Genomic DNA, 14,363 nt, shown 5'->3' on the forward strand with positions numbered 1-14,363 from the left:
TGCTACTTGTCTAGTTGAAGGACAAAGGTTATCAGCAGCATTCTGCAAACAGTACTCTCATTTCAAAGGCTCAGGGTTTTTCTGGTTTGCCAGCACCACAAAGCAGCTGCACCTTCTCAAATAAATTCACAAGAGCTGCTGAACCACTCTGGGTTCAATAAGGTCTGTTGGCAGGAAAAGGTATATATGCGGTACACATTGCCAACATTAAGTGCAGTCCATTGAACACGCATTGCATTTCCTCTCTGCGCTGGGAAAAAGTTATTGCTCTTAATCTAGACCCACTTGAGCAAACCCAGGCAAAGCAACAGACACAGGAATGCTTGTGAGAATACAGCCAAGTGTCTGAGCTGGTTTTCATGGTAGTAACAGCTCAACAGAGCAGCAATGCTCAACATTATGGTCAGCACCCACGGGAGTTGGACAGAATCTGCCATCCCCCAGTCACATCCACAGATTTCAAGCAGAATGTGTTCAACTGCCTTCAAGATCTTTCCTGGTGCTGATGCCGTACTGGTGAGTGAGTCAGAGGAATACACAGCAGACAAGGGTCTAAGAAAGGGAACTTTAATTGCACTTTACAACCAAAAGCCGCGGTACGCTGAAGAGCAAGCATCAGGAGATTTTCTTGAAACCAGCGACTCCTGGTCAGAGCAACAGGGACGAGCAGCCTCACTCCCCGAATAGTCACAGAGACTCTGTTTCCCAGAGGCTCCGCCTCTCTCTCCACCAGAAGGACTTGCTGCAATCCTGAACACAAGGCGAGGTAGTTCTCAAACCTGGAGGTATTTTGTCTGAACCAATCACACTGGCTCCACGCAAAGCTCAGTGGCAGTTGGCAAGGCTACACTCGCCCTACACACAAGGGAGCGTCCCTGCAGAAGGAAGGACCACATTGGGAATTGCAGTGACACAAGAGCAATTCAGACAGGATCTAAGGAGATTTCCAAGACGGCCCCATCTATGCTGTTGGGTGCAGCAGCAATCCCCAAATTCAGGAGTCATCCCATCCTCTCCTCCAGAGCTGTAAAGCTCCAGCAGTGACAAAACCTTCTCCAGTGGTGGTCCCCTAGCAGAAATGACCCATTAGATCCAGCTACTGGGAAAAAGATGCTACTTCTTGGGCTGAGGCAGAAATTCTGTGCCAGACAGGCTAAGAGATGATCTCAGGCCTTAGCAAACAGCTCCCAGGGACAGCTAGGTTTGTAAACTCCTTATCTTTATGCACATGACTGGTCCAGAAAGATTGTCCATCCCAAAATCTCAGGCCAGGGCCTGCAACCTTTTTTTCCCATCAGAGCTGCTGCTACAAGAGACTGCACAACCTCAGGGTACTTCACCTCAGTATCAGAGCCATTTAAAGACAAAGAAAACTCAGCCTACTCCCTACTCCATTTTTGGGGCCCTTAGTCAAAACACTCTGTCAAACTCGGTCTGATTGGTTGCGGCCGGATTCCTGCCCTGATTGGCTGGCTGCTGTGGCATGTGTCCGCCTCTTCTCCTGGGTGGAGCCAGGTATTCAAACATTGATTGATTGTGAGTGGAGAGCATGTTCTTGAGATCAGAGGGCATCGGATCTGACCAAAAGAAGTCGTGATTCAGGGCGTCATCACTGTCTATTCTTTGGGTAGGATCCAGAACAAGCAGTTTGTCTATAAGATCCAGAGCATATGGATCTTTGACATAGGCTTTCAGGCGATCTTTAACCTTGCGCTTTTGGCCCTTGGGCAGGTCCATTTTCTGGTAGAGCTCATACTTATCCACATTCGGCCAAACCTAGGGTGCATAGAAGGGAGATGAACCTTAGTGAGAGGACAGTCAAGCCATTTTACACACACTGTTGATAGCCTTACTTAATCCCACATGCAAGCTGCATTCAGCTGTAGCGGAGAAACAAACTAAGCAGTTATTTCACCATTCACCCCTTAGGATCTCACGATAACCACTAGGGATTTTACTCATGCAGTCCAACGCAAAATGCATTAATGTGCTTGGGAGATGTGCAGCAATATAAAACCCTAAGTCAGATAATGCACTTGGAGACACAGAGAGAAAAGAAATCAGAGAGAGAAATCTACTTGTGTCCCTTTACGCTCGTATGATACCCTAATGCTCAAAGGCCTCAGATAGCAGCTGTACAGTAACATGGACTAGTCAAGTATGAGAATGCACAAAAGCAAAAGCCTACCAAATAGGTGCTGTGTCAATTTAAGCTTTCATCCCAGCAGAGCTCAGAGTTCTCTGCCAACACACCCTCTCCTTCCCCATCAGTCCAGCTCTGGGTGGAAAATGGCAAGTGTTTATTTCAAAGGGGTGTTACATTCACCTACACACAAGTCAAGGTCACAGGCTGATGGCCTGGAGCTCAGCATCCTATTTATCCACATCACACATATAGTCAGGCAGCAGCAGTGTAAAGCTATCTACCACACCCTCCTGTGCCACAACCCTGGCCTGAAGGAACCGGCTCTAGGAGGTCAAACGCAATGACTGATTCCAGACACTGGCCTCTCTCCTGAGAAACCAGAGCCAAACATGGTGGTGTTCTGAGGAAGACTGGATAACCAGCAACAACGGCCCCAGGGCCCAAATTCGTTTCACACAGACCTCTCAATAGCCGCAAGATGGCGGCAAATCAATCAGCGTGATGGGTGCCAGGTACCAGACAGATTCAGACCCAGCACTTAGAAGTGGAAGCGCCCTCTCCCTTCCTCCCTACTAGTGAAGTAACAGGTCATGACCAACCCCCATATTATTTACATGGTCGCTAGCTAGGACTGCGCTGTGGCCAAAGCACAGCACTGGAAGCTGAGAGAGGTGGGTTCAATCCTCTGGTCTCTCACTGCCTTGTTGAGAGACCCTGAGTCAACAACTTCAGCTCAGTGTCTCAGTTTCCCCCGCTGTACAAGAGGGACGACACTCACCTCAGGGGGAGCAAGGCCAAAGTCGTTATCTCTCTCTGGTGGATGTGCAGGCACAGGCCAGTGTAACGTTCTGGATAGTCAACATGCCTGGTACCTCACAAGGCACACCTTGGGCACCCCTCTGCCCATGCTTAGGGCATAAGGGGCATCCCTTTAAGGCGAGATAGTTAAATTACTTGCTCAAGGTCCCCCAGCAGCAGGACATCATCTCAGGACTCCGGGCTTCCAAGGCCAGCTCTGTAACGTGCCACTGCCGTTTCCCATAGGTGCTGCATTGCCCTGCGTCAGGGCTCTTACCTCTGGGGTGATGGAGCCACAGAGCTGGCTGATGAGAGTGAGCTGGTGCTGCTCCGTGTTCCCCTGCATGATGGGGCTGCGAGTCCACATCTCTGCCATGATGCAGCCTGCACCCCAGAGATCAATGGGGGGGCCATAATCCCGTTCCCCTAAAGAGAGCGACACCAGGTTAGACAAACAGCCTCTGATAGCAACATGCTCCTCAAAGAGCTTTGCACGGCCCCGACTGAGAGAACAAACAGAAAAGGGGACAGGGGAATGAAAAGCCAGAGGGTGGGAGAATTCACTGCGCCATTTCTCCTGCAGCCAAATCTCCCACTTACCTAAGAGGAGCTCCGGAGGCCGATACCACAGAGTCACCACCCGGTTGGTGTAGCGGTTGGGCTGACTGTTTTTGGCCAGGCTGAAGGCTCGAGCCAAGCCAAAGTCTGCCAGTTTCAGGACCCCATCTCGGGTGATCAGTACGTTGGCCGCTTTCATATCCCGGTGCAAGATCTGTGTGAAGAAGGTAACTGAAAGTGAAGACGCTAAGTCATCAGCTGCTGGGTCCAGGTATCTCCGCCTTCGAGATCCCCAGCAGCAGGAAGGTGAATGGGGCACAAATCGGACCCCAGGAAAGAAACCTTAGAAAGTCTAGGATCGGACCTGGGTGCATGCCTCAGAAAACAAACCCACTGGGAACATGGAGCTGGCTGGAAGGGGCAGTTACGCCTAGAACTGGTGGAAGATATTGCAGCCACACTCCTGCCGTTCACAGGACAGACAGAACACAGGCAGCAGCGTGACAAATATGCCCGTATCAGCTACCGTGCCTCACTCCTGACCTCGGGAACAAGGGCAAATTGAGATTACACAGTCCAGCCAGGCTTGGCCCCTCAGGTTAGCAGTCACAGCACAGCTATGCACTAGATCCCGGGCTTAGAACACAGGCCACTTTCATTTGGTTTTCAGGTGCAGTGCTTCTCTGGCCACACTACACTCCAGCACTACAAACACCATGGCAGGCTGGGAAGACTTGGTAGAGATCCTTCAGAGCGTCAGCCTAATCTTTGGCAAATATAGCCTATGTTTTTATTTGGCTACTACTGCCTCTGCTAAAGCCACTCGCTCCCCACAAGCCTCCAAGCATCAAACGCTGAGGCTGAGAACAATAGTCACTGACTCACTGCTGAGCCACCCTGAAAAATACAAGTCAGTATCTTAGAAGAGCGCACACAAGGTCATTGCAATCCCAGCCCTCAAGCCGTGGGGTAAGAGAATAGAGGTCCTGGCCTTTACCTTATTCCTGTGGATGTAGTAAAGGCCATTCAGCAGCATCTGCATCACTTTCTTGATCTCCGACAGCGTGAACTTCACATGGGCGTTGCTGAGGAGGCCGGCGAGGTCATGCTCACAGAAATCAAACACCAGGTAGATGCTGCCCTTGCAGCGATTGTATGGGGAGGCTACAAGAAAAGCGACGCATGATTGTTTAGGAGGTCTGTCGACTCTAACTGTTCTCCCACCCATGCGGATTGCTAGCTCTCCCTTTGACGAGCTCGAGCACCTTGCTAGGAGGACTCGAGGCAGCCTGGGTTCAAGTACCATTCAACTCAATGGTTCAATATTACCACAAGACTTAAAAACAGAAGACAACGTAACTGTGTTAAGGTCACATAACCAAGCAATGGAGTGAAGGCAAACACACAACTACAACCTCGCCAGCCTCTTCCATCACAACCTTCTGTAGTTTTCAGTTACACAGTCACAGCAATAGTGAGAAAAGGGGGCTTCCTTGGCCACCTAAATACCCATAAAACTATCCAACGGAGAAGTGGGGGGAATGGAAGAGATATTACAGCAGTGAAGAACAAGGCATGTGTACATAACAGAAGGCATATGGTCTCTCTCTGGTCACCTGTGTTCAAAAACAATGAATTCAGCTTGCTTTGAGTGGGCCACCTATCTCGTGAGAGGACATGTTTGCATTAGCAAAACAAAGCTGAGCTGGAACGACAGCTCTCTATACACACATCTGGGGATAAACACCAAGGAGGGAGAACTATTGACCAGAGCTAAAGAACAGTGTTGGAACCATCACAAATGGGAATAAATTGGCCAAAAGTAAATTCAGGGTGGAGATTAGAAGGTCTGTAAACCATCAGAGGACTAAGGCTCTGGCATGGACTCTCAACAATGGTGTTTTGCCCTCACTGCTAATCTGGCTGTGAGGTGGAGCTTTATAAGGTTACAAGCAAGATTAGATGACAACGCTGCCTGTGATAACAGGAGACTAGACTTGATAACCCAGAAGGATCCTACCAGTCATGTTCTTACTTTCTTTAAGATTTGGTTAGTATGCCAGGAAGCACCTCCAGAACGAAGCCCAGGACAGTGGAAAACAGAGGACTGAGCAAAACAAAAGGAATCTTCTATTGCTCCAGTGGTGCAAAGTTCTACGCAGCCTTCAACAATATTATTCGCTTCCAGGGGCCTACATACTACTGCTGTACAAACACCAAGGCACACTCGCTGTCCCAAAGAGACAATGCTCGCAATGCAGGAGCACAAAATGGCCTTCAAGTGACTACACTATGGAACCAGAAGGCTTTTAAATGCATTTACAAAGGGTTTTCAGGCAGGCAGAACACTGAGCAAATCAGGAGAATGCATATTGGGCAAGTGCTTCTCACTGAAATGAAAATAAACCATATACTAGAGATCAGCTGATGTGAGTGAACAGAATGCAAATGAAGAACTAAGGCATGTTACCTTTGGTCCTGCAGATTTCTATGAGGTTCACCACATTTTCATGCTTCAGCAGCTGAAGGATTTTGATCTCACGCAGGGCCGTGATGGGGAACTAACAAGGAGACAGAGAACCACAAGCTAGAATTGCAAGAGAACATCCCAATCTAGTCTACAACAGGAGGAGGAGATAGTTGCTCAAAAGAGAGTTATTTAAGCAGAAATAAGCGTGGAAGCCAAGGTCAGCGCATAGGCTAAAATCAGTACTGTGCAGTTCCAGATTTATTCACTGTGACTTCCAATTCACTCAGTTTTTCAACTTTTAGCACCCAGTAACTTAACTGATTTAGTTCAATGTCCAGAACATCATACAAGATCAGGTCCTAAGGCTGCAGCACTAAAGACTCAGAAAACAAGAAAAGAGAGACGTGGAAGAGAATCCAGCGCATTGTTTCTTCTTGAAAGATGACCAGCAAAAGCAGTACTGATGTTTGTCATCAGAACATGGACACATTTGTCGTCATGTGATAACAATTAGAATGCAGCTCCCCATCCCTATGTATGAACTCTACCATGGTAACAGCAATACAATCTTGAGCTCAAGAGATGTGACTCAGACACACAACAATATGAAAAGGTGTTTCTTGGGGCTTTTTTTAAAGCCAGGTTACTTTCCTGATACATAGAGTAGCACAACTCTGTCTAAAGGCAAACTGTTTTTACTGCAGTAGGTCCTGCAAAGTTACACACAAAATGAATTTCCTTATCTCAGGCAACAATTCAGGGTTTGTCTACTAACAACATACGCCCAGCTCTCAGCCAGCCCCCCAATACACACTGGAGACACATGTCCATCCATCTTACCCCCTCCTTCTCATTTTCCATCAACACTTTCTTCAAAGCCACCTTCTTGCCGGTTTGTCGATGTTTTGCTTTGAACACTTCCCTGTGGGGAGGATGGAAATACATGTGCATTCCTAGAAGAGTTCACGTATCCAAGTGGAGCAGGCGCAGCCAGGTGAGACCAAGCACAACATTTCTATGCTTCCACATGGGTTAGATTCTCTGCCTAACCCAGATCTTTCCCTTTCGTGCCAAGAAACTCCTTCACAAACTCCTATGGAAGAAGCTCCCAGATTCCACGGCATGTGAGAGAATGGCAATGGGCCTGGGGCTCTCGCCGACCCCATAAGACTAACAGGGGTAGGACTTGTAGATATCAAGAGGTGGCAAGAAGGGGCATCTCAGATCCTGGAGGCATTCAGGAGAGAGTCTCTCTAATCCCAAGGGATTTGGTGACAGGTGAGGAGGGAGAGAAGAGTCTTTCTTCCTTAGATCCCAAGACACTGGGGGAGGGACAGCTCAGTGGTTTGAGCATTGGCCTGCTAAACCCAGCGCTGTGAGCTCATTCCTTGAAGGAGCCATTTAGGGATCTGGGGCAAACATATGGGGGGAAAAAAAAATCTGTCAGGGACGGTGATAAGTCCTGCACCCCCCCTGCCCCGAGGAGAGCAGACCCGGGCGCTGAGGGGAAAGGAAGCAGGGTAGGGGGGAAGGGAAAACCCAGGCGCTGGGGGCAAAGGGAAGGGGTGGGGGAAGTTCCCCAAGGAGGGAAGACCCGGGCGCTGGGGGGAAAGGGAAGGGTGGGGGGAGGGGAGCTCCCCGAGGAGGGAAGACCCGGGGCTGGGGGGAAGGGGAGTCCCCCGAGGAGGGAAGACCCGGGGCTGGGGGGAAGGAAGACCCGGGGCTGGGGGGAAGGGGAGTCCCCCGAGGAGGGAAGACCCGGGGCTGGGGGGGCGCCTCTCACCCGAACGTGCCCTGCCCGATCTTCGCCAGCTTCTCGTACTTGGACACCTCGTCGCAGAACGGGCACTCCACCGTGTCGTACTGCTTGGCCATGCCGGGCCGCGGGCCCCACCCCCGAGGCTCGGTCCCTGCGACGACGGCAGCGGCGTTTGCCCGCGTCACATACCGGGAATTTCCGGTCCCGCACGCCAGGCCCCGCCCCTTCCTGTGTCGTGCCGCCGCCTGGGAGGCGTAGTTCTGGAGCGGCGGGGAAAGGCCACGTGGGTGGCTCGTAGACTGGTCCCCCTCTTCTCTGCGGCCCGCAGTGCCAAATCCCCCGTGAGGGACCCCCATCTAGGGACTTCGGGGGGCATCGCGGCACCTCCGCTGAGGCCGGGCCCTGTGAGCCCTGAGCTGCCCTGTTCTTCCACTCCTGCCCGGGTGGGGGTGCCCCAAGGCATTGGAAGTTTTTCTAGAGAGGGGGAGTTGCTGAGACCCGTTGAACCAAACTGGAACCCCCTCCGAGCCGGGGGTGCTGGCACCCCTATTTCCAGCAGCTGTGCTTTGCACGGTGGGATGCTGCAAGCCACTGAGGGAAACTGTCAGTCCTGCATATGCTTCAAGATGGGGGTGCAGCAGCAACCCCCATTCCAGCATCTGTACAGGCACAGACGCCTCAGGGAGCTTGTGCTAGACCATCACCTGCACCAAAAAAGCATGCTATTGACATAGAGCCCCCTAAAAGCCACATGGAGAAGGAGAACCACCCCTTGCAAGTCTATTAGAGAGCAGACCTCACTATGTTGATCTACTCATCTGAGGTAAGGTAACTTCGGTGGCAATATTTACATCTAACAAAGGGGAGTGGGAACAGACCCTCCCTCCCTAGTGACAAGCACTATCTCCCAACCAAGACAGGCAGAAAGATACCGCAGCAAATGGAGCTGGGGAGGACATTCAGAGAGCCCAAGTCAAGGCTGTAGCCAGCAGATGCCATGGGCTGTCTCCAAACTACATTCCTTCATGGCAGGGATTCCCAAGCTTTATATAGTTGGAACCTGTTTTTTTCCCCCAGTACCTTTTTTGGCAGCCTAAAACTATAAGTGCACATAAAAAATGAATTAAAAAATCAGTTTTCACTTTTTATTCACAATAGTACATAATACAAATCTTGATATAAAATACTTAAGTTCTTAACTTATTACCTTAATTATGTGGGAAACGACAAAACATACCAAATTAACAGGATTGTGAGATAATCTCTCTCTTTTCTAAAGACTGGTACTGGGCCATGGGACCACACTTTGGGAAATGCTGCCTCATGGCATTGACACAGCAATGCCCCCATGGGGGACCTGGTGCCTTGCAAGTCGAGTAGCAGGGAGGAACTCCAACAGTGGGCCTGAGATATCCTCATCCTAGAGCCCAGGGAGTATGAGGAGATAATCATCATCCTCACTGCTGTCATTCTCATGACAATTATGCCCACTGAAGTCATTTTCATCCCTCCTCCTCCTCCAACCAGCACAGGGTGGACAGGTGGGAAAAAAAAAAAAAGCCACCCATGAAGAGCCCCAGCCCACCCCCAACAGCCAGAGGTTTCTGTGCCCTCCCACCACAGGGCCACAGCCTCTTCCACACAGGGTCTTTTACACCTTTCCCTGGGCCTCGGCACCCGCCTCCCCCCCATCTCTTTGCCCTACAATCCTCATCAGTCCCATATCCATGAGCCCCCCCTCCCCGCGCAGGCGCTGGAACTAGGGGCGCCCAGGGATGCTGCAGCACCCGCCGCCTTGACGTGGTTTCCCACCCCGGTTCTGCAGCTCGCACCTCCCCCGCTCCAGAAGTTGCTCCAGCCCCGCCCGCCCGCACCACTACCCCCTCGCCCCCAGCCCGCCGCGTCCGGCCCACCAGCGCTCAGCTCCCACTCCAAAAATTGTTCCAACCCCCGTCCCGTCCGCCTCGGACACCTGCCGCGCCGCACTCACAGCGCACCTGCTCCCTCGCACCTAGGCCAGGCCACAGCTGGCGCGTAGCCGACGCATTTAAAGGCCGCGGCGCGGCTGGGGGGCGGGGTCAGGCGCGGTGGAGCTGGGCTCGCATTGGCTCTTTTATAGGACACGTGATTCTTCCGGTCCAATCCAGACTCCGCAAGCGCCCACGCCCCTTTGTGATGTCAGCAGCCGCCCACAGTCAGGGGCGGGGCTGGAGGCAGAGGCGTTGCGGAAGGGCGGGGGCGGTGATGGGGGCTCTGGGTGACCGTATCTCCCTGTCCCCAATAGGCTCCTCCAAGCCGGGCGCTGGGAAGGAGGCGGCAGCGCCCCGCGATCCGCGGGGAAGCAGCAGCCGCCTGCCCGCACCGGGAGCCCTGGGGAGGGCAGGGGGCGGCGGCCGTCCACACTCCCCCGGGCTCCGGGAAGTGACTCCCACCTGTGGCGGAAAAGGTGGGCGGGGGGGGCCCAATAAGGGAGATACCCATTTCACAGAACTGGAAGGGACCTGGGGAGGTCATGGACTCCAGTCCCTGCCCTCTTGGCAGACCCGAGCACCATCACCCCTCCCCCGCCTTTTTTTTTTAATCTATTTGCCCCGGATCCCTAAACGGCCCCCCAAGGAGTGCGCTCACACCCCTGGGTTTCGCAGGCCAATGCTCAAACCACCGAGCTGGACAGTTTGACCCTTTTAATAAATAACCCGGGATGCCTTTTTGGCACCCCAAATACGGGACCGTCCCGCCTACTACGGGGTGGATGGTCACCCACGCAGCCCCCACCTTCTCAGCGCCTTCCCTGCCGTGGGGGATCTGATACCGACACCTCCATCTTCCTACCATGCCTGCCCCATGCCCCAGTTATTCACAGCTCAGCAGCGGCTCCAGCTGCCAGCAATATCGCTCAGTGGTGCTGCGGGCTAGGAGCAGAATGCCAGCAGGGGGGGCTTTGAGACAAGCCAATGGTTTTAGCAATGAGGCGAGCTACGAGAGAGATTCAGCACTCTCAAGCCTCGGCAAAGCCAAGATTTCGGGCAACAGCACTGGGCCTGCAGAGAGAGCAGACCTCTGATAGTCTTGTCAGTACAGAGGGGTGCCCCTGATCTTGCTACCAGGAAAGGAGAGGGACGAGATCTTTGGAGGGGTTAGGACAAGCAATAGGGTGTTTGGCCTGACATTGCCACTGACTGCTGATGGGGCCTCAGGTAAGTCATTTATCCTCTGAGCCTCAGTTCTATGCTTAAGATAAAAAGAGAAGCCTAGAGGACCAGTGTCAAAATCCTATTCCACTGGCAGTGAAAGACACGATTCATTTATAGGCCAGTGGTAGGAGAACCAGGAATAAGGGGCCATGAGCATGGCCCCTTAGAGAGAGCAGAGCACATGGACGAGCTGTCATAGAATGTTGCTGTTTTGCCCTGGCTGGCATGGGCTATCCTGGCTACTCTCTGAGTCCTCGCATACGACAGCCAACATATCCCCAAGCTGCTGTCCGAGCCCTTAGACATTAGGAGGTTCTACAGCTATTCTCTGATCTGCTGGAGGTTGTGTCAGAGATTTTCCTGCATGCCTCTGGGGCCAGATTCTCACAGTCATCTGGAGAAGTGGATCTTACCCATGAAAGCATGTGACATAATAAATCTGTTAGTCTCTAACACGCTACAGGACTACTTGTTATTTGTGTTGCTCTATTGATTTCATGGACCTACGTCAGCTACATCATCTGAAGAGCTGTCCTCTACAGCAGAGATGCACAAAGGGCAGGGCATGAAATTTGGGAAGAGACGGTGCAGCACAATCAGCTGCTGGGTCTCAGGCTCATCCCTCTCATCAAAAAAGTTGAACTACGTTACTGTGTTATGCCTGCGTGTTCACATTTATATACTGATTAATGAAGTTTTTACATTCTACGTACTTATTTTCTTACCTAGGCCAAGGATTGTTTTTTATAGATGAGCATAACCAACATTGCTGTCAGTCTGGATTACATTAGACAGGTTGGAGGGACCCTGATAATTTCAGGGATGAAAAGTAAGGACTGACGTAAAAAGTTTGCTCACCCCACCCTACCATTTTGTTGGCTTGCTTGTTCAGGGCCAGTAGACTAGATGGCTTACAGATGGGGCAGCGTGCTTATTTCCTACCCTCTAGGGGTGGCTTGAGCTGAAGCAGAAACAGTTTTAGTCCTGTTCAAGGCACTGCAAGAGGATACCTACAGCTCTAAGCAGCAGCAGCACTTGTACCAATAAATCAGGTCCTGCCAGTGCAGGCGAGCCTAATATTCATTGATATCAGACACACTGGTCTGCAGAACGATTTCCAAGCTGGCCCAGAGGTTTGCCCAGCAGTGCTCCTGGGAGCTGTTGTTAACGGAGAAGACAGTTAGCTTTTCCTAGATGAAGGTGGCTCATCCTCTCTCCACCCCATCCCATGAGGGAGTCCTGGAATACATAATCCCAGGAGAATTCTGAGTGGATTCCAACATCCCCCTGTATTTGCTATTACCTCTTCCCAAAGCCTGTGGTTCTGCCCAGCCTTCCATCACCATCCTTTCCCCAGGGCTTGCCTGACCCTTCAGCAGGCTGACTGTGATGTAGTTTCCCTGACTGAGTGTTCCTTCTCATTCTGGACCCTAGCTGCTGCTATTTCCAGTGTCCAAGGCAGGCACCACCCATCTTTCATCTGGTGAGCTGCAGACCTGTGGAGCCATCTGTATTAGGGATGGAGAGAAGTCTGCGGTTCCCTCTACACTGCAGCATGACTTTGCATCCTTTGAAGCAGCCTTACCAGTTGCACCATGGCCCCTGGCCTGGGAGGGGAGCAGTCAGTATCCAGGGTTGTACAGCTCTCCCACCAGATCAAGCCACCCTCCCGAGCAAGCCAGGCATTAGGAACAGGGGGTGACTTATAAGTAGCAGCAGGTCTGCAGAGCCTCTTGACAGCGCTAGGGAATAAAATAACTTTCCACTTTCCTTGAGGAAACTCCCACTCAGGTCAGTTCACATGCCCTGCAGAATTAGCCACTCCGGTCTCCTCTTCCTGTCAAAGATCAACATGAGCAATGCACATTGCAGGGAACCGTCCTGCGCTGGCCCAGGGGAAGGGACGAGCTCTGACCTCGTTCTTACGACGCTGTGATCCTTACTCTCTCTGCTGAGGAACAACTTTCCTGCAATAAACAAAGAATTCACATTGCTATGCTGAGCAGAAATGTTCGTGCTTCTGCGCAAGCCCTCCTGCTCCTCTGCCCCCTGGGCTGGCTCCTCCTTGTGGGAGGATTTGCAAATGCCCCAGTGGTGCAGAATCCCTTCTCATCTCCAGGCTGGGCAGTGGGGAAATCATCAATGTGGTTGAGGAAGTGCGGTGTAGTGGGAAGAGCAGGAACCCCCGTAGTGGTGCCGCTATTGAGCCTTTGTATAACTTAGAGGGAAACTTTCAAAAGTGGCCTTGGGGTCTGTGTGCCTGGCTGGAGAGACTCCTGCCTGGGTTTTGGAGGTGCTGAGCACCCCCAGCTCCAGCCCAGTAGGAGCCAGGTGTGCTCAGCTCCTCCTAAAATCAACACTAACTTGTCTACTGGCGGACAGCCAACAGTCAAAGATCTTCTCCATACCCACTTAGCAGCCGCTCTGCCCAACGTAGGTCCCCTGAGCACCTTCCCGTCCTCCTCAGGTGGGAGAAGAACACTGCCCTGCCTTCGCCGGGTGCTTGGAGATCCAGGAGTCAACGAGGAGCAGCTAGAGCATGGCAGGATCAGTGTGTGGGTGCAACAGAGAGAGCCCAGTGAAGGAAAACCAGTGACTGGCACCCCCTTGTGCCCCAGGCCTCTTGTTTGGCCTAGCAGTTTGCTCCCCAGAACCGTCCCGTATCTCTGCAGAGACAACGAGCTCTGCCAACAAAGCGCAACAAGTCGCTCTCCTGAGCCAGGCAGTCCTTTGTTTCTGAACAATAGCCGGGGGGGGGGGGGGAATGCCGTGTGCCAGCTCCCCGTCATACGCACATGAGCCCCTGTCAGTGACTCACCTCGCCTGGCCGTTTTTGTGTCATCGATGCCCAAGGGCGGGCGCACACCTGGCCCTGAGATGCAGGCGGGAGCTCTGGGTGGTGGAGCTGCCACTCTCCATCCTGTGCATCGTTTCCCTGCACCAGGGGCCAGTGAGTGGATTTCTTCCCCTGCCTCTGGGGCCTTTGGCAGGAAGAGCTACAATAAACAGGAGCCGAGTGAGCTCATCTTGTGGGGGAGGCGACTCCTTAGATGCACGTCCAGAAACAGCGAGAGGAAAATGTAACAACCTGCTGCGACTGTAGCACTGGGCAGAAGCACCAGGATGCCTGGGCTGGGCTCGGATGTTTGTTTAACCAGACAGCCGGGCCAGCTGGGCACAAGCGGTGACTCCCTGCATGGGGAACGCCCCCACGACCTGGCACAGGAGAACCACGCCAGTTGGCACAAGGCCCTCACGGCCACAGTGTGAGCCCAGGTCTAACGCAAGAGCTGTGAAGGGTCACGTTCAGGCATCTGACCAGTGTGCCCTGTAAGCTGTGTACTGTGGCAGCCACCCAGGGAGAGATTCAGGTGCAGCCCAGCTGATCAGCAGAGCACCCACAGGGGATAACATGTATTTATTGGTGGTGCACATCCA

At 52.4% G+C, this 14,363-nt stretch overlaps 1 protein-coding gene across 1 annotated transcript; it reads right to left on the bottom strand.

The window, feature by feature from the left end:
• Window positions 1-551: 551 nt before the first annotated feature.
• CDK9 (cyclin dependent kinase 9) lies at window positions 552-7,901 on the bottom strand. The gene is made up of 7 exons (XM_075015250.1): window positions 7,756-7,901; window positions 6,813-6,894; window positions 5,973-6,063; window positions 4,500-4,666; window positions 3,545-3,716; window positions 3,222-3,370; window positions 552-1,776 (listed from the first exon to the last, which is right to left on the bottom strand). The coding sequence occupies exons 1-7, from the start codon at window positions 7,845-7,847 to the stop codon at window positions 1,411-1,413; spliced, it is 1,119 nt and encodes a 372-aa protein (XP_074871351.1). The 5' UTR covers window positions 7,848-7,901; the 3' UTR covers window positions 552-1,410.
• Window positions 7,902-14,363: the final 6,462 nt, after the last annotated feature.

Source organism: Carettochelys insculpta, chromosome 21 (assembly GCF_033958435.1).
Source record: "Carettochelys insculpta isolate YL-2023 chromosome 21, ASM3395843v1, whole genome shotgun sequence".
Classification (NCBI taxonomy): Eukaryota; Metazoa; Chordata; order Testudines; family Carettochelyidae; genus Carettochelys; species Carettochelys insculpta.

Bases quoted from the DNA above. Each gene is read 5' to 3' on its own strand.
- CDK9 (XM_075015250.1), bottom strand. From the start codon at position 7,847: ATGGCCAAGCAGTACGACACGGTGGAGTGCCCGTTCTGCGACGAGGTG. The intron at 6,064-6,812 runs GTAAGATGGATG...TCTCCTTGTTAG, and splicing joins TGGAAAATGAGAAGGAGGGG to TTCCCCATCACGGCCCTGCG. The intron at 4,667-5,972 runs GTAACATGCCTT...CTTTTCTTGTAG, and splicing joins AGAAATCTGCAGGACCAAAG to CCTCCCCATACAATCGCTGC.